Source organism: Aythya ferina, assembly GCF_964211825.1.
Source record: "Aythya ferina genome assembly, chromosome: 3".
Lineage (NCBI taxonomy): Eukaryota > Metazoa > Chordata > Aves > Anseriformes > Anatidae > Aythya > Aythya ferina.
Genome location: NC_140298.1, coordinates 30085024 through 30106707, shown reverse-complemented (window position 1 = coordinate 30106707; position 21684 = coordinate 30085024). Strand labels below are relative to the sequence as shown.

Genomic DNA, 21684 nt, shown 5'->3' with positions numbered 1-21684 from the left:
AGATGGAGCACGTTATCAACGTTTGTGTATGCATGTATTTACTCGTTCAATCTTTAGCCAACCTGGTAAAAGTAAAGTGGTTTTATCAGATCATTTAAACTGAAGTTTTCTCAGATTTGGTCTATGTAGGGTCTACGTAGAAACTTACAACAAAGAACCACTTTTGCTACATCTTTTCTACAAATGCTGTTTTGACAAAAGTACTGTGTTTTGTTAAACACCTTTATATCACTGCATTCATAGTTCCACTAGTTTAACTCCTCATACATCAGAAAGAATAAAACAAACACTAAGACGACTTCAGAACTAGGAATAGTGCTGAAAATAATAATAAAAAAAAGCATACAGTTTACACTAAGCTTCAAGTTTAATTACTTGAAAACCTGAATACTACTCTTCACTCAATAGACAAGCTTTGTGAATTCTGTTGCTTCTTGGCTCACTATTGTACTTAATTTCGTTATGTTATGGTCTACTGTACAAATTATCACATCCATCATCTCAACTGATAATAGCTTACTGCTGGCTTAAAACATTCCTTGAAAACAATTCACAAACATCACAGTAACTTCACTCCTTGTACACAGACAAACAGAGATTTACTTCCAGGAAAGGATAAAAACATCCTTCTAGCACAAGCATTTTTCCCCTTTGTTTTTAACTGTGTATCACTTTGCCAGCTTAAAAGTCCCTGAAATGTAAGGAAACTTAACGCAAATGCACATTCACTCTCACAATATCGGAAAGGAAGAGCTGCTTATTTAGGCACACTAAATAGCCTATATATCCTACATTGATTTTTGACACGTTCTAAAACAGGTTTAATTCCTTTAAGTAAATAACATGAGAAATAATTTTCTAAGATGTGGTCTTTGTAAGTAGTTTTGGATTCTAATATTTGATTTAATGAATAGGAAACAAGGATAGTTACTTTAAGACAGAACTTCATACTACAAAATAAAAGTGTTGTCAAAGCCATAGAAAGGATGGGATGTATTTAATGTAAAGCCTTTACAAAAACAGAAATATGAAACTTTTTTTTTTTTTAAAGTTTGAGGGGCCAACACACAGCATAGCATATTTTTCCTTGTAGTATACCAGAAACTGAACAACATCCCCTTAATTGTTAGGTGCTGGTAAAACCAAACCCACCTGACTGGAGATGTCCATTGCGGCATGCCAGGTTAGTACTGTCATTATAGACCTCCATTTGCGGCTTGGAAATTTGCAAATCTGCCTGCAGCTTCTCTACATAACAGACAGAGGGGAAGGGAGGAAAAAGGACAAAATAAACAAACAAAAAACAAAAATGAACCAAGAAAACTTATGTATGCCAAACACACAAATGTCAGCTTCGGCTTTGTTACGCTCAACATAGGGTTAAAGATAAAAGGACTACTTCTATCTATTCTACACATTCAGCAATGTTGAAAGAAAATTCTGTCAGTATGTACATGAATGAAAACTGCTTAAAAAGTAGTCATTTATGGTGAAGTTCATTAAAATAATCTTTCCAGTTTAGTGACTGTAGTTACTTGCCACAAGCTATGATCAGGATTCATTCATATTTCATTTACTAAGATTTGTGTTGATAACCCGTTTCTCAAAGTCCTCCCCACAGTCTTACTTTTGAAGACTCCTTGCAGTTGTCACTTTTCTACATATTAAATGTTTCACTGAAGTAGTAATAGCCAATCTACGTTTTACAGAAACCTCATTTATTCAATAAAACCACCATGTAGACATGATAAAGATGTCTTTAAAGATTTCTATTTAGAAATACAATTGAAAAAGGAAGTCAATAAAATTGTCACGCAAGCTGTGCTCTCTAAGAGGATTAACTTCAGAAACATCTGAATACAAGATTTAAGAGACTAAAGATTAAGGAAAAAGAAATGAACTTGAACTCATGATAAACTAGCCGAAGCATAAATCAAAGAGGTACAAGGCTGCAAACCCCACTGAAACAAGAGTTAAGTCTCAGGTCTATTTGTTCTGTGTAGCTCACCAGTCCTGCTTGTACCACTGCAGTTGGGGGGGAAAAAAAAAAAAAAAAAAAAAAAACACCCTAGACCTTGCTTTTGAGCTCCATTACAAGATCTTCCACCTTTATTTTGCGCCCACCCCACCCCTTTTTGTAAAAGCAAAACACCAGTGGTAAGGTTGCAAGGCGTACTTGGTCAGCAAGGTGCAGGAAAACAGATGGCCAAGTAGAGGAGGGAGGTCCTCTGGCAACAAAGAACTTCTGCAGAAGAAGCTGAATTCTACTGAGAAAGTTCACACCCAAGAATGTAGAAGCCCTGACTGGAGGGAGGACTGCCGTTCAGAGCTTGTCAAGCATAGAACCAGTAAGCAAAACCACTTCCTTAAATCCGCTTCTTCATCTAGCACAGTTCTCTTCCCAGACTGTTTGATTCCTTCCTTCTTTTGCCTGTTTGCAGATCACTCACACTGCAGCTTTCCCAAGAAGTACCTTCATATCCAGTTGTTTAAAAGATAACATTCAACTAATAACATCCAAAATGAATGACAGGTAGTTTATAGTGAAAGGTTAGCAACCACAGGCAAGTATGAAAACCCAAACTTCAGAGTAGTACAGGCACCCAGGGTTTATTTTCTGAACTGTATGAAGAAAGCTCTAGTGAGTAAACATAACAAGATCAATTAGCTTGGGCAGGAATTCAGGAGATCCCACTTGCCTCAATGCAAATTGAGATTTGCAATGCAATTTGCAATGCAATCTGAGACTGGGGTTTTACTGCACTTATCAATTGCCATATCCAAAACAGTTGCACAGATTTAGGAACTCCAAAACTGCAACAACAAAGTAATCCAAAAGTTGCCCTCTTTCAATTCACAGTGTCCTCCCGTCACATTACATATTAGTATGCAGTTTTGTTATTGCACATAAAATGACATCATGCAATTATATCACTTTTCTTAAGAGGCAGTGGAGCTGCAGAGCCCTCTGGAATAAATAAAGCTATTAAATATTATTCCAGGGGATTAATAGGATACTATCACCTTCCATTTTAATGCTTTTTTCCTATGTCTCTAGGCATTAGGAAAAAAAAGGATAACAATCATTTACAGAATCTCATTATTTCTCCTTAATGATACGACATTGGCATAATCCTAGCAAATAAGCACCACTGCAGCTGTAATCTTATTCATGCAACATTACGTTTAGCAATGAGTTCAAGGCAACTGATTTCTAGTAAGAGAAATCATCATGTAACACAAGCCCAAAACAAAAACAGCACCTCCAAGAAGCTGGAAGAGCCCCCAGAGGTGTCCACTAAAGCTCACGTCTGTACCTGGGCAGAATTATTACCAAATAGGATATTGGTGGAAGATACTGGAGCTATGTGCCACACAGATCTTTCAAGCAGAGCACCTGAAGCTACACATAGTACACTGAAATGTACTTGTGCTGACAAAAATCTGTCCCCCCACAGAAAATCTCTCTGAAATTGAAGAACACAGATGGTGCAAAACACACACAGCTTTAAACTTGAGTGGTGTTGCGCTGGACATTGTGATTGTCTATCTTTATGAAGAAAAAAACAGAGTTTTTGTATTGACAATGGAAAATAGAAAACGATTCTAACATGGGTGACCAGCCATCCAGGAGCAATCAAATCTATGAAGGCTATCAGAGCAGGATTTATCTATTCATCTTAATTACTGCACAGCTAGCATCCCTTAAAACACTGTGCACTGAGTCTCTCTCAAAAACCAGGGCCCCCACCAATTCAGTGTGGTAACATTTGGAAGCCCCTGACAGGCAGCAGAACTCACCACTGCCACTGAACTGCCAGAGTGCCTGAGTCACCCTGAGGTCCACTGAAGCCTTCCTGGAGTACCTTCAGCTTCAGCGAACAGAACACCAGACAGTAATTTACAACAAGATGAAATAGGGATCAAAATAGGAAAGCCAAGACCACCACTACTATCAGCAGTGTCATGTAAGTTAAGCTTACATTGATGATCCAACGCACTTCGAAAGACAGAACAACGAGTGCTTTTCAGTGACAGTTATAATCCATACAACTTAATTTTCATTTTATACATATTACCAATGTCACTGAGCTTGATGACTTAGTCAAATTTTAAGCAATCTGCAATCACATCTTTGTCTATCAAACAGGATATTTCACATGATTGTCTACTTTAAACACGTCTGATCCTTCTAGCTAATGCAATAAAAGACTTATTTCATTCTCCCTTAAGAAACAGGGAAAATCCCCATAACAAGAGAAAAGAAGTTTACTCCTTGATCTTCAGAATTAAGAGCCTCACGAGCCTCAGGTTTAGCCCCATTACACAGGCATCTCTAGGCACCACTGGAAAGCTTCCAGATAATTTGTTACCCTAAGTAGCAAGCTCAGAGCTATGTTTAGACCTATACATGCAATTCAACTCTAGATCACCTTAAATTTCCACAAATTCCACGTAAAATGACTTGTAAAATCAAGCACGTATTACTCAAATAGATCTATAACAATCAAGCCTGTAGGGATTTAAGTTAATTGGCAAATCTCCCCAAAAAACATCTTTTTCCTTCATACAGGGCAGATGATTTCACTTGCTCCTTCCTATCCAAGGTTCGCTCCCATGTATTTGCTTGAGGCAGATTCTTTGTGCAAACTGAACAAGAGCCTAAGCTGAACAAAGTACTAAGCCTCTAATAATGTCAAAGTAAATAAAATAGAAAATCATATCGGACAGCAACTTATGCAATAAACACTAGTTTACCTGCTTACCTTTCAACTTGCACACTGAATGAAGAATACCAATAGCATGTGATCAGACTTTATGGTGGTAAAGATGAGGACACCAGCTTGACCGCAACTGACTTTAGGTTCATCTGCAAAGTTTACCCATTTTATCCTCTCAATCAGAACACAGCAAGTGAGCAACTCTACTTCGTAAGTGCTACTGCCGGCACTCACGCAAGGATGAAGCACTACCCACAAAATTTGACACATTACTACTTCAAGGTTCAGAGAACAGTGAATTAAAGGAATCACAGTTTCTTGCCATTAGGATGTCAGCAACAAGCCCTGCCTTATTGAATACTGCTAGCATGCAATCGTTTTCACTTTTTTGTTGCTTAGTTTCTGTTACCTCTGGTAGTCAGCCCCAACCCTAACGAGCAAAATAGCTGTTTGTAGGTGAGATATCTTTTCCGCACATACTAGGGTTCTACAGACATGCCTCCTTTATTCCACCTTCCCTACATATCTTGACAAAAAGAGCTAAGGACACCAGGAACTCAACAGAAACCAGAAGAATTCACTTTGGCAGAGATGTTATGACAACCACAATCACCACTCACAAAGTATAACCACAGAAAAAAAGTAAGTTTTCCTGCCAGCTCTACATGCTGCTAGGAGAGGGCGTTAGTAGAACTGAGAAGACCACAGTGCAAGAATAAAGCTACAAACGTGCAAGTTAAACAGTATTTTTGTTAGTTCTACCCTAACAGAACAATATATATCCTTATTTCCACTCTACTTACTGAACTGGAAGCATCTTCAAAACTCTCAAGGTAGAGGATTACAGCACACAAAGCTGTGGATTTGTGAGTTGAAGGGAGGGCTTTTCTCTGTTTATCATGCACTGTAAGATGTCACTGCCAAGACTGCCTGCTTTATTCTCTCCATTAAGAGCTTATATACACCACTTAAATTCAGGAAAGCCCAAACTATGCAACATTATGCTTCTGAAAAGAAGTAACCTTACCTGCTAGGTATTAAACAGAACACTACCAGAAAAAAGATTACAAGAATTACGATTTCACAACCTTATGGTCTACATAATGCAGAAGAATTATTATTTAAGTATATATGTAAGTACATATGAATAATCAGGATATTTTTTTTTTGTAAATGTGACAGCAGAACTAAGAGGAATAAGACATTACACTTGCAGAAGGTGCACTTCTCACTCATGATCAGCAATATATCACAAGTTCTACTACAGTTCTGACACAGAAATCCTAAACTAACTCCAACATCTATAACACTTGTCCAGTTTACAAGTCAAGCATGCTGTGTTAAAAAGACTTCAGTTACCTTTACACCTATTTTCTAAGAAAATTTCAGAACTCAACAGCATTGACAAATATTACTTATACTCAGCTAAAAACCAAACTTAAGAGAGCCTACACAGAGAAAGACTTCTTCACTTTAAAAATCACAAGTCATAGTTTAGAAGAACGCATTACATCAACTTGTGCAAGTAATGAAAAACTTTCCAAAGTCATGAATTGTAACTGGTACCTAAAAGCTGCAAGCGATCCTTGGCCATTGCCAAATTTGTCATCATTTTAGATTGCAGACGTCGAGCTCGTTCACACTGATCACCTTACAAAGAAAAATCAATGTTAAAACACAATTTGGCAAATTAACCTCTTAAAGAGCTACAAAACTGACATCCAGACAACCCTCTTCTCCCTCCCACCCCTTAGCTAACCCCTCCACTAACTGTCACTGCAAAACTAATGAAGCTTTTTATTTAACCAAATTTAGTTTGATTAAATAAAGTTTTCAAGTTTGTTTTCACCATCTCTTTTACAATACCGCTTGTAGAGAGGTGGGAACCTGTTCTCTGACACTTCATGCTGACCTAATATATGCTCCTTTTCACTACATTTTTCTAAACAGCGGTCATATAAATTACATTTTCAAAAAGCTTGAAAAGTGACTGAGAGGCAAGTATAATTCAAAATCATTCATTTTGACAAAACTAAGAGACTTAAATTCAGTTGACCGTGTCCCTTTACAGTTCAAAAGGCATAGAATTACAGGCAGTGATATCATCACTTTAAAAGTGGTCTGTTCAAGTCAAGCTTTTTTTTTTCCCCCTCCTCCCAATTCTGCAATTTAGGTTATATCAAATGCCACTGGTGCTGTTCGATAAGAAAAATGTCAGCATATACTGTTCACAAACATTTCTAAATATACCTGAGAAACAAAACAGCAGTCTGGCAAAGCAATCTTACATTTTGTTTTGCTTTCTTTTTTTTTTTAATATATACATATATATACACATACGTATAAATGTATATATATGTACATATGTATATACACACAGACACACACACACACACTTATTTTGAGGACAGAGATTCTTACTGAGTCCTTCACTACAGCTACTTCTCCATTGTGCATATTCCCTTCTAGACTACAGCTTAAAATGTTTCCATATACATAGACTTTCTTCCTGTGTTGGAAGCATTCTGATATTTTGGCATAAGCTATCTAGAAATACAACATCAGGCCATTCCAAATGACAGTAAATGAAGACATGAACTAAACCACTTCTGTCAGCTTTGGAAAACCAAAACCTGACTCTTAATGGGAATGCCAAAATATTCAGAAAGAAGGTATTTTACTTAAGACTTATTTTCATGAACTGCTTATGACTTTGTACAACCCAAGAATATTTGGAGTAGGAGTCCCATGCATTGCAGACCAGAATGTTAAGGTAGCACAGAGAAATGGACCAGTGTTCACCTACAGCTGAAACAAGAAATACACCCATATAAATTCATAGAGCAGGCTGTTCCTAGCACCTTCCGTATTTAGCAGTATCGGTTTCTCGCTTTGAGGAAGCCATAAACCAGAATTAATCAATAAGGCAAATCTTTCCCACAAAACCCAAAACTGGCTTACCTTGACCAACAACTAAGACAGCTATTCCTTTTTCCAGTTCTTCAATTCCCTTCTTATACCATTCAACAGCTTGTTCCTTTTGTCCTGCTTAAAAAGGAAGTGAACCCATTATTTTGCGTAGCGAACTGAAGCTCAGGAATGCTTCCATATAATTGTGTAAAACAAGTAACATGAAGGAAGATATATTGGAACAAAATTCTATGATTTAAAGAAACATTTAAAGGGACACTGTCAACTTTGTAGCTATGTGGTTTCAAATAAGCTTTTCTATTATAAACAGGTATTACACCAGCCTCAAATCACTTTTGCCTGATTTAGGAATCCTTCTCCATCTACCTTAAAGAGATCATCTCGCCTAAAAAAAAAAAATATACATAGAAAAATTAAAATAAAATAAGGCAAAAAAAGGTATCCTACACATATTCACAATAGAAATGGTAAAGTTAACATTATTTTTCTTTCTGGAACATCAAACCAAGCCATGCCTTTTAATCTTCCAATGATATTCATCAACACAGTAACACTGGAAGCATGGAAATTCAGGAAGGAAACCAACGAGCCTGAGATACTCCCCAAGTGAAAGGAGATACCTTTCCTCTGGTTAATTTTGTACAGCAGCTCATTTGCCACAGCAATATGTCTTTGTTCATCCTATCATGAAACTGCTGTATTGCAGGTGAACGTCAGCTTCTCCGTGAAATAAAATGCACATAGCGCTGGGAGCACGCTGGTGTACCAACAGCGTCCAAAAGGGAAATTACAGCACATGCAGCAACGAGCACGCCCACACCGAACCCGCACCACCTGGCACCCTGAGATCAAGTGCCCTATCGCAAAGATACTCACATCTACTTCCCATCCCTCCCTTTCTATAAATACTCTCTATTCAGGATATATTTCACTGCACGCTGAAGCATGCACTCTTAAGGTAGCAATGTCATAACGGAGCGTGCTTTTCCACAAAGGAATATAGCACATAAGGTACCACAACTTAAACCTGACTAGCATTAACAAGCTACCAGTACTAGGAAAAAAATAAAATAAAATAAAAAATAAACCCAGAATGAAATCTTGGTTACCCCTGTTTCAGAAAAGATAAAAATATTCCTGAATACCATGTACCAAAGATTGTGTTGCTTCTGCATTCAAACCATTTCGTAACTTCACTCCCAAACCTATTTTCTATGAAACTGCAGCGCCAGGAAATTATTTAAATACATTTCCAGAAGCCTCTTAAGGTTTTTCTCTTCCTCCTCTGCAGATGCAAAAATCTTTTAGCAACATTTGGCAAGTTACCATGGGGAGGCAATTCCTTACTTTGCTCTTTTAACAACAGAAACCACAGGAGCAGCGCCTCCCTAGAGCTGCGTACATCACACACCTTGGGAATCGCTTTATTTTTGCCCTCTCCCCACCAGTATCACATAGCCTGACTGCTAAAGAGCGCTACTGAAATGAGATAGCAAAAGCTGTGACTTTGATCTCCTCTGCAGCCTTTTTTAAGTTTCCCCTGTCACCTACAGAAGCAGTTTCAACTGCAGTGTAAATTCAGTGCTGCTGAAAGCCATCAGAAATCAAACTGGAGGTGATTCCAGCCACCTTTGCTATTGCCTGAATTGCTCTGCTATTCTGAAGAGCAGCTGCAAATGTGCCCAGCACATCATTAAAATCCCGCTTCCACCTTCTAGCTGGAGTTTTGAAAGCGAGACAGCCAGCCGAGCTGCTTGCAAGGGCCGTGCTCTGGGTCCAAACGGAACAATTTGCCAGCTCTCACTGATGAAGACATGAAACGAGTCTCTGATGTGCCAGGAAGGAGTTAGTTTTCTTCATAGCTGCCTGTCCGCAGCTTTGTTTTGGATTTGTGACTACACCAGCGCTGGCAGCGCTCCAATGTTTTGGCTGTTGCTGAATGCTACTTGCACAGCCTCAAGGATTTCTTCTTCTCACTCTACTCCCTTGGGAGTGCAGCAGCAGAATAACCGACCCAAACTGGCCACGGGGATATTCCGTGTCATATAATGCCACGCTCAGAAATAAAGACTCAGGTAGGGGAAGAACAGGGCTGGTGTACTTGTAGGGGGCTGACCTTCATTGCTCAGAAACTGGCTAGGCATTGCTCTGTGTGCAAATATGTGGTGAGCAATTGCCTTTCCATCACTTGTTCCCTCCTCCCCTTTCCTTCACTCATGGAACTGCCTTCACGCCAGCCCACAGGTTTTCTCTCTTCTGCTCTCCTCTGACCCTGCTGAAGGGAATACGTGAGCAGCTCTGCGGGTGCTCAACTGCTCGCTGGGGTTTCCATAAAACTCACCACAGTTGCTGCTGCCTCAGTGTGGTTGCCCAGAGAAAAATGAAGTATTAAGCTTGATTTTGAAAATACCAAAGCAAAAAAAAACAAAACAAAACAAAACAACTCAACAATAATTTAGGAGTATAAGTTATCAGAACTGATATGATAACTACTGAAGTATGCACAGCCTCCAGAACAGCAACAACTCCATGTAACTGACAGGGTATTAAGCAGTCCAAAAATCCCAATGTTCATATACTATACGTGGCATATTATTTTCTGTTGGAATTTATGAAAATCTATTTAATTAACAAATAAATTAAAAACTATGCCACATATTCCAGTGGTACAGCCAATAAAAACAGATAGGCAAATAACAAGGCTATGCATTAAAACAAAGTGAGCTCCTGTCTCCATGAGATGGCTATTGCGTTTGCAGGGTTAAAACAGCTTTGCAACTGTTTGTGCTAGCAGCAGAGGTTTTTTCTCGTTCAAATCCATGACCTGTGCAACTAATTCATACGTGACAAAGTATCCATGAAGCAAATCACTGACAAGGCTCAGGATCCGAAGGTTTACCCTTAGAACCACCGAGCTACCTGCTGTGGCTTGTACCTGCCAGCTGGACGCTTGGCTACCTGGCACTGAGCAGCCACGGCCACCCCTGGGGCCGCGCATCCCTTGGCAGCTAACCATGATGCCCATAACGCTCTTTTTTTTTTCCCCCCCCTCCCCAGAGATTTCCACCGCCACTCCCAAGCTGTGGAGGCACCGCCAGACGCGCACACTCGGTTTTATGGCCCCTCCGGCAGGCCCTTTCTCCCGAAGGCCCCTCGCACTGCTCCAACCTCCTTCCTCCTCCCCGAAGCCGGGCCGGGAGCGCACTCCGAGGCCTGCCGCTGAGCACCGAGCACCGCCTCACCTCTCTCGTCCTCGTCGATGCGCAGCGCCAGGGAGATGCACTCGAAGGCCCGCTTGTGGCAGGCCCGCACCCTCTCGGCCGCCCCGCCGGGCTCGGCCCCGCCGGGCTCGGCCCCGCCGCCCTTGGCGGCCATGAGGGCGCCGCGGGAGAGGCGCTCGCAGAGCCAGGCGAGGAGCAGCCCCAGCTGGCAGGCCACGAAGCGCAGCAGGGCGAAGGCGGCGACGAGCGGGTAGGAGAAGTAGTACAGGCTCCGCTTCTGCGCCGACGGCGACCGGGGGCACCGGGGAGACCGTGGGGACGCCGCCGCCGCCGCTGCTGCAGCCGCTGCCGCCGCCGCCGCCCCCGCCACGGGGGGAGCCGGCCCGGGCGGCGGGGAGGGGGAGGCCGCGGAGCCGCAGCCGGCTGAGCCCTTCTTCTTCCCTCGGCCGCCCGGGGAATTCATTCACCGCCGTCGCCATGCCCCGCTGCCAGCGACTGACAACAACCGGCCATGGCGGCGGCGACGCCCCGACGACCGCCCCCTCCTCCTCCTCCTCCTCCTCCTCCCTCCCCGCCCTTGCCGGCGCGCCGCGGGCCGGGCCACAATAGGAGGCGGGGATGGCGCCGCGCAGCGACTACAGCTCCCAGCATGCCTCGCGCCGCAAAACAACGGCGCGGCGCCGCGCGAAGCGCAGCAGGGCCTGACGGGAGCTGTAGGCTGGGGGCAGGGTGGGCCCGGGAGCGGCCGCCCCACAGCGAGGTTTTTGTTCCTGTGTCCGCTGCCGCCACACGCACCCCTGTGCCCCTGCGGGCCCTCAGACACAGCACTGCGGCACGAACTCGGCGTTGCCACAGCCCAGAACTGTGCACAGGGATCCAGTCTGTCCCCGGGGCGTACCGAGATGGCAATTAGTGCAGTGCAGCAGCTGCGCCGGGTTAGAGCAAGGAATTGGAGGGGCAGGAGAAGGGCTCAACTGGGGGGACACACCAAACTGAAATGACTGCTGTCCCAAATGTCTCAATCTTTCGCTAAGTTATTATTAAACTATGTTTCTTTCGTGCCTGCTAATGCCACATACAAACATTCCTAGTAAAGAAAACCGCTCCTGGTAACGTGCACTGCTTTTCTCAAAGGAGGAGGGCAGCTTTATTTTCAAAACAGTATGAGCTCTGTTAGCACATAAAGCATAGAATTAACACATGCAGCAACATATTCTCCTGACACTCTCAGCAAACCCACCAGTGCGGACGGACTGGGGACCAGGACGGACTGGGGACCAGGACGGACTGGGGACCAGGACGGACTGGGGACCAGGACGGACTGGGGACCAGGACGGACTGGGGACCAGGACGGACTGGGGACCAGGACGGACTGGGGACCAGGACGGACTGGGGACCAGGACGGACTGGGGACCAGGACGGACTGGGGACCAGGACGGACTGGGGACCAGGACGGACTGGGGACCAGGACGGACTGGGGACCAGGACGGACTGGGGACCAGGACGGACTGGGGACCAGGACGGACTGGGGACCAGGACGGACTGGGGACCAGGACGGACTGGGGACCAGGACGGACTGGGGACCAGGACGGACTGGGGACCAGGACGGACTGGGGACCAGGACGGACTGGGGACCAGGACGGACTGGGGACCAGGACGGACTGGGGACCAGGACGGACTGGGGACCAGGACGGACTGGGGACCAGGACGGACTGGGGACCAGGACGGACTGGGGACCAGGACGGACTGGGGACCAGGACGGACTGGGGACCAGGACGGACTGGGGACCAGGACGGACTGGGGACCAGGACGGACTGGGGACCAGGACGGACTGGGGACCAGGACGGACTGGGGACCAGGACGGACTGGGGACCAGGACGGACTGGGGACCAGGACGGACTGGGGACCAGGACGGACTGGGGACCAGGACGGACTGGGGACCAGGACGGACTGGGGACCAGGACGGACTGGGGACCAGGACGGACTGGGGACCAGGACGGACTGGGGACCAGGACGGACTGGGGACCAGGACGGACTGGGGACCAGGACGGACTGGGGACCAGGACGGACTGGGGACCAGGACGGACTGGGGACCAGGACGGACTGGGGACCAGGACGGACTGGGGACCAGGACGGACTGGGGACCAGGACGGACTGGGGACCAGGACGGACTGGGGACCAGGACGGACTGGGGACCAGGACGGACTGGGGACCAGGACGGACTGGGGACCAGGACGGACTGGGGACCAGGACGGACTGGGGACCAGGACGGACTGGGGACCAGGACGGACTGGGGACCAGGACGGACTGGGGACCAGGACGGACTGGGGACCAGGACGGACTGGGGACCAGGACGGACTGGGGACCAGGACGGACTGGGGACCAGGACGGACTGGGGACCAGGACGGACTGGGGACCAGGACGGACTGGGGACCAGGACGGACTGGGGACCAGGACGGACTGGGGACCAGGACGGACTGGGGACCAGGACGGACTGGGGACCAGGACGGACTGGGGACCAGGACGGACTGGGGACCAGGACGGACTGGGGACCAGGACGGACTGGGGACCAGGACGGACTGGGGACCAGGACGGACTGGGGACCAGGACGGACTGGGGACCAGGACGGACTGGGGACCAGGACGGACTGGGGACCAGGACGGACTGGGGACCAGGACGGACTGGGGACCAGGACGGACTGGGGACCAGGACGGACTGGGGACCAGGACGGACTGGGGACCAGGACGGACTGGGGACCAGGACGGACTGGGGACCAGGACGGACTGGGGACCAGGACGGACTGGGGACCAGGACGGACTGGGGACCAGGACGGACTGGGGACCAGGACGGACTGGGGACCAGGACGGACTGGGGACCAGGACGGACTGGGGACCAGGACGGACTGGGGACCAGGACGGACTGGGGACCAGGACGGACTGGGGACCAGGACGGACTGGGGACCAGGACGGACTGGGGACCAGGACGGACTGGGGACCAGGACGGACTGGGGACCAGGACGGACTGGGGACCAGGACGGACTGGGGACCAGGACGGACTGGGGACCAGGACGGACTGGGGACCAGGACGGACTGGGGACCAGGACGGACTGGGGACCAGGACGGACTGGGGACCAGGACGGACTGGGGACCAGGACGGACTGGGGACCAGGACGGACTGGGGACCAGGACGGACTGGGGACCAGGACGGACTGGGGACCAGGACGGACTGGGGACCAGGACGGACTGGGGACCAGGACGGACTGGGGACCAGGACGGACTGGGGACCAGGACGGACTGGGGACCAGGACGGACTGGGGACCAGGACGGACTGGGGACCAGGACGGACTGGGGACCAGGACGGACTGGGGACCAGGACGGACTGGGGACCAGGACGGACTGGGGACCAGGACGGACTGGGGACCAGGACGGACTGGGGACCAGGACGGACTGGGGACCAGGACGGACTGGGGACCAGGACGGACTGGGGACCAGGACGGACTGGGGACCAGGACGGACTGGGGACCAGGACGGACTGGGGACCAGGACGGACTGGGGACCAGGACGGACTGGGGACCAGGACGGACTGGGGACCAGGACGGACTGGGGACCAGGACGGACTGGGGACCAGGACGGACTGGGGACCAGGACGGACTGGGGACCAGGACGGACTGGGGACCAGGACGGACTGGGGACCAGGACGGACTGGGGACCAGGACGGACTGGGGACCAGGACGGACTGGGGACCAGGACGGACTGGGGACCAGGACGGACTGGGGACCAGGACGGACTGGGGACCAGGACGGACTGGGGACCAGGACGGACTGGGGACCAGGACGGACTGGGGACCAGGACGGACTGGGGACCAGGACGGACTGGGGACCAGGACGGACTGGGGACCAGGACGGACTGGGGACCAGGACGGACTGGGGACCAGGACGGACTGGGGACCAGGACGGACTGGGGACCAGGACGGACTGGGGACCAGGACGGACTGGGGACCAGGACGGACTGGGGACCAGGACGGACTGGGGACCAGGACGGACTGGGGACCAGGACGGACTGGGGACCAGGACGGACTGGGGACCAGGACGGACTGGGGACCAGGACGGACTGGGGACCAGGACGGACTGGGGACCAGGACGGACTGGGGACCAGGACGGACTGGGGACCAGGACGGACTGGGGACCAGGACGGACTGGGGACCAGGACGGACTGGGGACCAGGACGGACTGGGGACCAGGACGGACTGGGGACCAGGACGGACTGGGGACCAGGACGGACTGGGGACCAGGACGGACTGGGGACCAGGACGGACTGGGGACCAGGACGGACTGGGGACCAGGACGGACTGGGGACCAGGACGGACTGGGGACCAGGACGGACTGGGGACCAGGACGGACTGGGGACCAGGACGGACTGGGGACCAGGACGGACTGGGGACCAGGACGGACTGGGGACCAGGACGGACTGGGGACCAGGACGGACTGGGGACCAGGACGGACTGGGGACCAGGACGGACTGGGGACCAGGACGGACTGGGGACCAGGACGGACTGGGGACCAGGACGGACTGGGGACCAGGACGGACTGGGGACCAGGACGGACTGGGGACCAGGACGGACTGGGGACCAGGACGGACTGGGGACCAGGACGGACTGGGGACCAGGACGGACTGGGGACCAGGACGGACTGGGGACCAGGACGGACTGGGGACCAGGACGGACTGGGGACCAGGACGGACTGGGGACCAGGACGGACTGGGGACCAGGACGGACTGGGGACCAGGACGGACTGGGGACCAGGACGGACTGGGGACCAGGACGGACTGGGGACCAGGACGGACTGGGGACCAGGACGGACTGGGGACCAGGACGGACTGGGGACCAGGACGGACTGGGGACCAGGACGGACTGGGGACCAGGACGGACTGGGGACCAGGACGGACTGGGGACCAGGACGGACTGGGGACCAGGACGGACTGGGGACCAGGACGGACTGGGGACCAGGACGGACTGGGGACCAGGACGGACTGGGGACCAGGACGGACTGGGGACCAGGACGGACTGGGGACCAGGACGGACTGGGGACCAGGACGGACTGGGGACCAGGACGGACTGGGGACCAGGACGGACTGGGGACCAGGACGGACTGGGGACCAGGACGGACTGGGGACCAGGACGGACTGGGGACCAGGACGGACTGGGGACCAGGACGGACTGGGGACCAGGACGGACTGGGGACCAGGACGGACTGGGGACCAGGACGGACTGGGGACCAGGACGGACTGGGGACCAGGACGGACTGGGGACCAGGACGGACTGGGGACCAGGACGGACTGGGGACCAGGACGGACTGGGGACCAGGACGGACTGGGGACCAGGACGGACTGGGGACCAGGACGGACTGGGGACCAGGACGGACTGGGGACCAGGACGGACTGGGGACCAGGACGGACTGGGGACCAGGACGGACTGGGGACCAGGACGGACTGGGGACCAGGACGGACTGGGGACCAGGACGGACTGGGGACCAGGACGGACTGGGGACCAGGACGGACTGGGGACCAGGACGGACTGGGGACCAGGACGGACTGGGGACCAGGACGGACTGGGGACCAGGACGGACTGGGGACCAGGACGGACTGGGGACCAGGACGGACTGGGGACCAGGACGGACTGGGGACCAGGACGGACTGGGGACCAGGACGGACTGGGGACCAGGACGGACTGGGGACCAGGACGGACTGGGGACCAGGACGGACTGGGGACCAGGACGGACTGGGGACCAGGACGGACTGGGGACCAGGACGGACTGGGGACCAGGACGGACTGGGGACCAGGACGGACTGGGGACCAGGACGGACTGGGGACCAGGACGGACTGGGGACCAGGACGGACTGGGGACCAGGACGGACTGGGGACCAGGACGGACTGGGGACCAGGACGGACTGGGGACCAGGACGGACTGGGGACCAGGACGGACTGGGGACCAGGACGGACTGGGGACCAGGACGGACTGGGGACCAGGACGGACTGGGGACCAGGACGGACTGGGGACCAGGACGGACTGGGGACCAGGACGGACTGGGGACCAGGACGGACTGGGGACCAGGACGGACTGGGGACCAGGACGGACTGGGGACCAGGACGGACTGGGGACCAGGACGGACTGGGGACCAGGACGGACTGGGGACCAGGACGGACTGGGGACCAGGACGGACTGGGGACCAGGACGGACTGGGGACCAGGACGGACTGGGGACCAGGACGGACTGGGGACCAGGACGGACTGGGGACCAGGACGGACTGGGGACCAGGACGGACTGGGGACCAGGACGGACTGGGGACCAGGACGGACTGGGGACCAGGACGGACTGGGGACCAGGACGGACTGGGGACCAGGACGGACTGGGGACCAGGACGGACTGGGGACCAGGACGGACTGGGGACCAGGACGGACTGGGGACCAGGACGGACTGGGGACCAGGACGGACTGGGGACCAGGACGGACTGGGGACCAGGACGGACTGGGGACCAGGACGGACTGGGGACCAGGACGGACTGGGGACCAGGACGGACTGGGGACCAGGACGGACTGGGGACCAGGACGGACTGGGGACCAGGACGGACTGGGGACCAGGACGGACTGGGGACCAGGACGGACTGGGGACCAGGACGGACTGGGGACCAGGACGGACTGGGGACCAGGACGGACTGGGGACCAGGACGGACTGGGGACCAGGACGGACTGGGGACCAGGACGGACTGGGGACCAGGACGGACTGGGGACCAGGACGGACTGGGGACCAGGACGGACTGGGGACCAGGACGGACTGGGGACCAGGACGGACTGGGGACCAGGACGGACTGGGGACCAGGACGGACTGGGGACCAGGACGGACTGGGGACCAGGACGGACTGGGGACCAGGACGGACTGGGGACCAGGACGGACTGGGGACCAGGACGGACTGGGGACCAGGACGGACTGGGGACCAGGACGGACTGGGGACCAGGACGGACTGGGGACCAGGACGGACTGGGGACCAGGACGGACTGGGGACCAGGACGGACTGGGGACCAGGACGGACTGGGGACCAGGACGGACTGGGGACCAGGACGGACTGGGGACCAGGACGGACTGGGGACCAGGACGGACTGGGGACCAGGACGGACTGGGGACCAGGACGGACTGGGGACCAGGACGGACTGGGGACCAGGACGGACTGGGGACCAGGACGGACTGGGGACCAGGACGGACTGGGGACCAGGACGGACTGGGGACCAGGACGGACTGGGGACCAGGACGGACTGGGGACCAGGACGGACTGGGGACCAGGACGGACTGGGGACCAGGACGGACTGGGGACCAGGACGGACTGGGGACCAGGACGGACTGGGGACCAGGACGGACTGGGGACCAGGACGGACTGGGGACCAGGACGGACTGGGGACCAGGACGGACTGGGGACCAGGACGGACTGGGGACCAGGACGGACTGGGGACCAGGACGGACTGGGGACCAGGACGGACTGGGGACCAGGACGGACTGGGGACCAGGACGGACTGGGGACCAGGACGGACTGGGGACCAGGACGGACTGGGGACCAGGACGGACTGGGGACCAGGACGGACTGGGGACCAGGACGGACTGGGGACCAGGACGGACTGGGGACCAGGACGGACTGGGGACCAGGACGGACTGGGGACCAGGACGGACTGGGGACCAGGACGGACTGGGGACCAGGACGGACTGGGGACCAGGACGGACTGGGGACCAGGACGGACTGGGGACCAGGACGGACTGGGGACCAGGACGGACTGGGGACCAGGACGGACTGGGGACCAGGACGGACTGGGGACCAGGACGGACTGGGGACCAGGACGGACTGGGGACCAGGACGGACTGGGGACCAGGACGGACTGGGGACCAGGACGGACTGGGGACCAGGACGGACTGGGGACCAGGACGGACTGGGGACCAGGACGGACTGGGGACCAGGACGGACTGGGGACCAGGACGGACTGGGGACCAGGACGGACTGGGGACCAGGACGGACTGGGGACCAGGACGGACTGGGGACCAGGACGGACTGGGGACCAGGACGGACTGGGGACCAGGACGGACTGGGGACCAGGACGGACTGGGGACCAGGACGGACTGGGGACCAGGACGGACTGGGGACCAGGACGGACTGGGGACCAGGACGGACTGGGGACCAGGACGGACTGGGGACCAGGACGGACTGGGGACCAGGACGGACTGGGGACCAGGACGGACTGGGGACCAGGACGGACTGGGGACCAGGACGGACTGGGGACCAGGACGGACTGGGGACCAGGACGGACTGGGGACCAGGACGGACTGGGGACCGAGCACTTACCTCACAGGTTTTGCCGAACAACTTCACAGGGAAGTAGCACCACCATGGTTTTCCCGTTCTGAGTAGTCACCACCGATGTTACTAGCTCATAGTTTCTAAAACTATTTCACAGAGATTGTAGAAAACGCGATGAAAAAGCAGCCTACGTAGGAACACTGAGTCCATTTCACCAGGACAGTAGAAAAGCACTTAGAAAAGTACTCTAAGTAACTTGAACCTCATACTCCCCTGGAGTGGCAATTCTTCTTGTAACTCCTCATGCTTCCTTTATAGCAAAGGTCAAATGATCCCCACCTGGCAGATTTCACTTCACATGTGTGGAGTCATGAGACCTTGTGGAATAGGCTCATCAACCTAGGTTTCAATGTTTAAGGTTCAATTGCTCCTTATCGCTAATAGAAATAACCTGACAAGGGGCTTAGTGGTTAGAGTTGACGTAATGAATTAAATACAAAAGGCATCTAAGGCTCATATTTCTGCTAGTCATTCTGTGAGGAAAATTAGTACAGAGCCTGTTAAAATAAGATCAATAAACTTAAATAAAAGAAAAAATAAAATGACCTAAAAGGCAAAATTGCCATCATAGATTTTCATCTGTCTAATCACGACAGATAAAGAATATAGCAATCAGAAAGACTTTGCTTGACATTAATGTTGCTTAAATTTGCTTTTCTGAGATATCTTCTTTATGCCGGACTTTTCAAAATCTAGCGCCATGACCTCCGACTGCAGTATTTTCTTTGGCTGCATATAAACTATCACGTATAAATGCCAGGATCCGGATCCTCACTCCCTATTCAGGTCAAGGACCGGGCTGAAAGTTTTGGCTTCAATTTGGTTACATGACTACATTGCTGTCATCATGGTTTCCCCTAGCCAGCAGCTACGCACCACACAGCCGTTCGTTCGCTCAAGGCTTGTTGAAACTGTGCCAGGGGGAACAATGGCAAGGCCGGGGAATAAGGCAATGGGGCTGAAGTGCATCTACACCAATGCACGCAGCATGGGTAACAAACAGGAGGAGCTGGAAGCCATCGTGCAGCAGGCAGGCTACGACTTGGTTGCCATCACGGAGACGTGGTGGGACCAGTCTCATGACTGGAGTGCTGCAATGCCTGGCTATAAGCTCTTCAGAAGGGACAGGCAGCACAGAAGGGGTGGTGGTGTGGCTCTCTATATTAGAGAGTCTTTCGATGTCGTAGATCTCGAGGCTGGGAATGACAAGGTCGAGTCCCTTTGGGTTAGGATCAGCAGGGACAACAAGGCTAGTGTCCTGGTCGGGGTCTGCTATAGACCGCCGAACCAGGATGAGGAGACGGATGAGGAATTCTACAGGCAGCTGACAGAGGTTGCAAAATCATCAGCTCTTGTACTCGTGGGGGACTTCAACTTCCCTGACATATCCTGGAAGCACAACACAGCCCTGAGAAAGCAGTCTAGGAGGTTTCTGGAGAGTGTGGAAGATAGCTTCCTGATGCAGCTGGTTAGTGAGCCTACTAGGGGTGGCGCCCCGCTAGACCTTCTCTTCACAAACAGAGAAGGACTGGTGGGAGATGTGGTGGCTGGAAGCTGTCTTGGGCAGAGTGACCACGAAATGGTGGAGTTCTCTATTCCTGGTGAGGGCAGGAAGGGGACCAGTAAAACTACTCTATTGGACTTTCGGAGGGCTGACTTTGAGCTGCTCAGGACACTGGTTGGTGGAGTCCCTCGGGAGGCGGTTCTGAAGGGCAGAGGGGTCCAGGAAGGCTGGGCGCTCTTCAGGAAGGAAATCTTAATGGCGCAGGAACGGTCTGTCCCCACGTGCCCAAAGACGAGCCAGCAGGGAAGAAGACCGGCCTGGCTGAACAGAGAGTTGTGACTTGGGCTTAGGAGAAAAAAGAGGGTTTATAATCTTTGGAAAAGAGGGCAGGCCACTAGGGAGGACTATAAGGATGTTGTGAGACTGTGCAGGGACAAAATTAGGAAGGCCAAAGCTCATCTGGAGCTCAATCTGGCTACTGCCGTTAAAGATAACAAAAATCTTTTTACAAATACATCAGCGCAAAATGGAGGACTAAGGAGAATCTCCATCCTTTACTGGATGTGGGGGGAAACTTAGTTACAAGAGATGAGGAAAAGGCGGAGGTGCTCAATGCCTTCTTTGCCTCAGTCTTTAGTGGCAATACCGGTTGTTCTCTGGATACCCGGTACCCTGAGCTGGTGGAAGGGGATGGGAAGCAGGATGTGGCCCTCACTATCCACAAAGAACTGGTTGGTGACCTGGTACGGCACTTGGATGTGCACAAGTCGATGGGGCCGGATGGGATCCACCCAAGGGTACTGAGTGAACTGGCAGAGGAGCTGGCCAAGCCACTGTCCATCATTTATCAGCAGTCCTGGCTATCGGGGAAGGTCCCAGTTGACTGGCGGCTAGCAAACGTGATGCCCATCTAC

The 21684-nt window shown here is 52.2% G+C and overlaps 1 protein-coding gene across 5 annotated transcripts in view; it reads right to left on the bottom strand.

Annotated features, from left to right (window-relative positions):
- SPAST (spastin) overlaps positions 1–11416 on the bottom strand; it is a 31904-nt gene extending 20488 nt beyond the window's left edge. Inside the window, exons 1-4 of one of the 5 annotated variants that reach the window (XM_084512473.1) lie at positions 10895–11416; positions 7683–7769; positions 6288–6371; positions 1153–1248 (exon numbers count right to left, since the gene is read on the bottom strand). In XM_084512473.1, coding sequence (XP_084368599.1) covers positions 1153–1248; positions 6288–6371; positions 7683–7769; positions 10895–11336 — 709 coding nt within the window. In that variant the 5' untranslated portion in view covers positions 11337–11416. The remainder of the gene's footprint in view (positions 1–1152; positions 1249–6287; positions 6372–7682; positions 7770–10894) is intronic. The other 4 variants (XM_084512469.1, XM_084512470.1, XM_084512471.1 and 1 more) reach the window with 4 other exon arrangements.
- Between the last annotated feature and the right edge of the window lie 10268 nt (positions 11417–21684).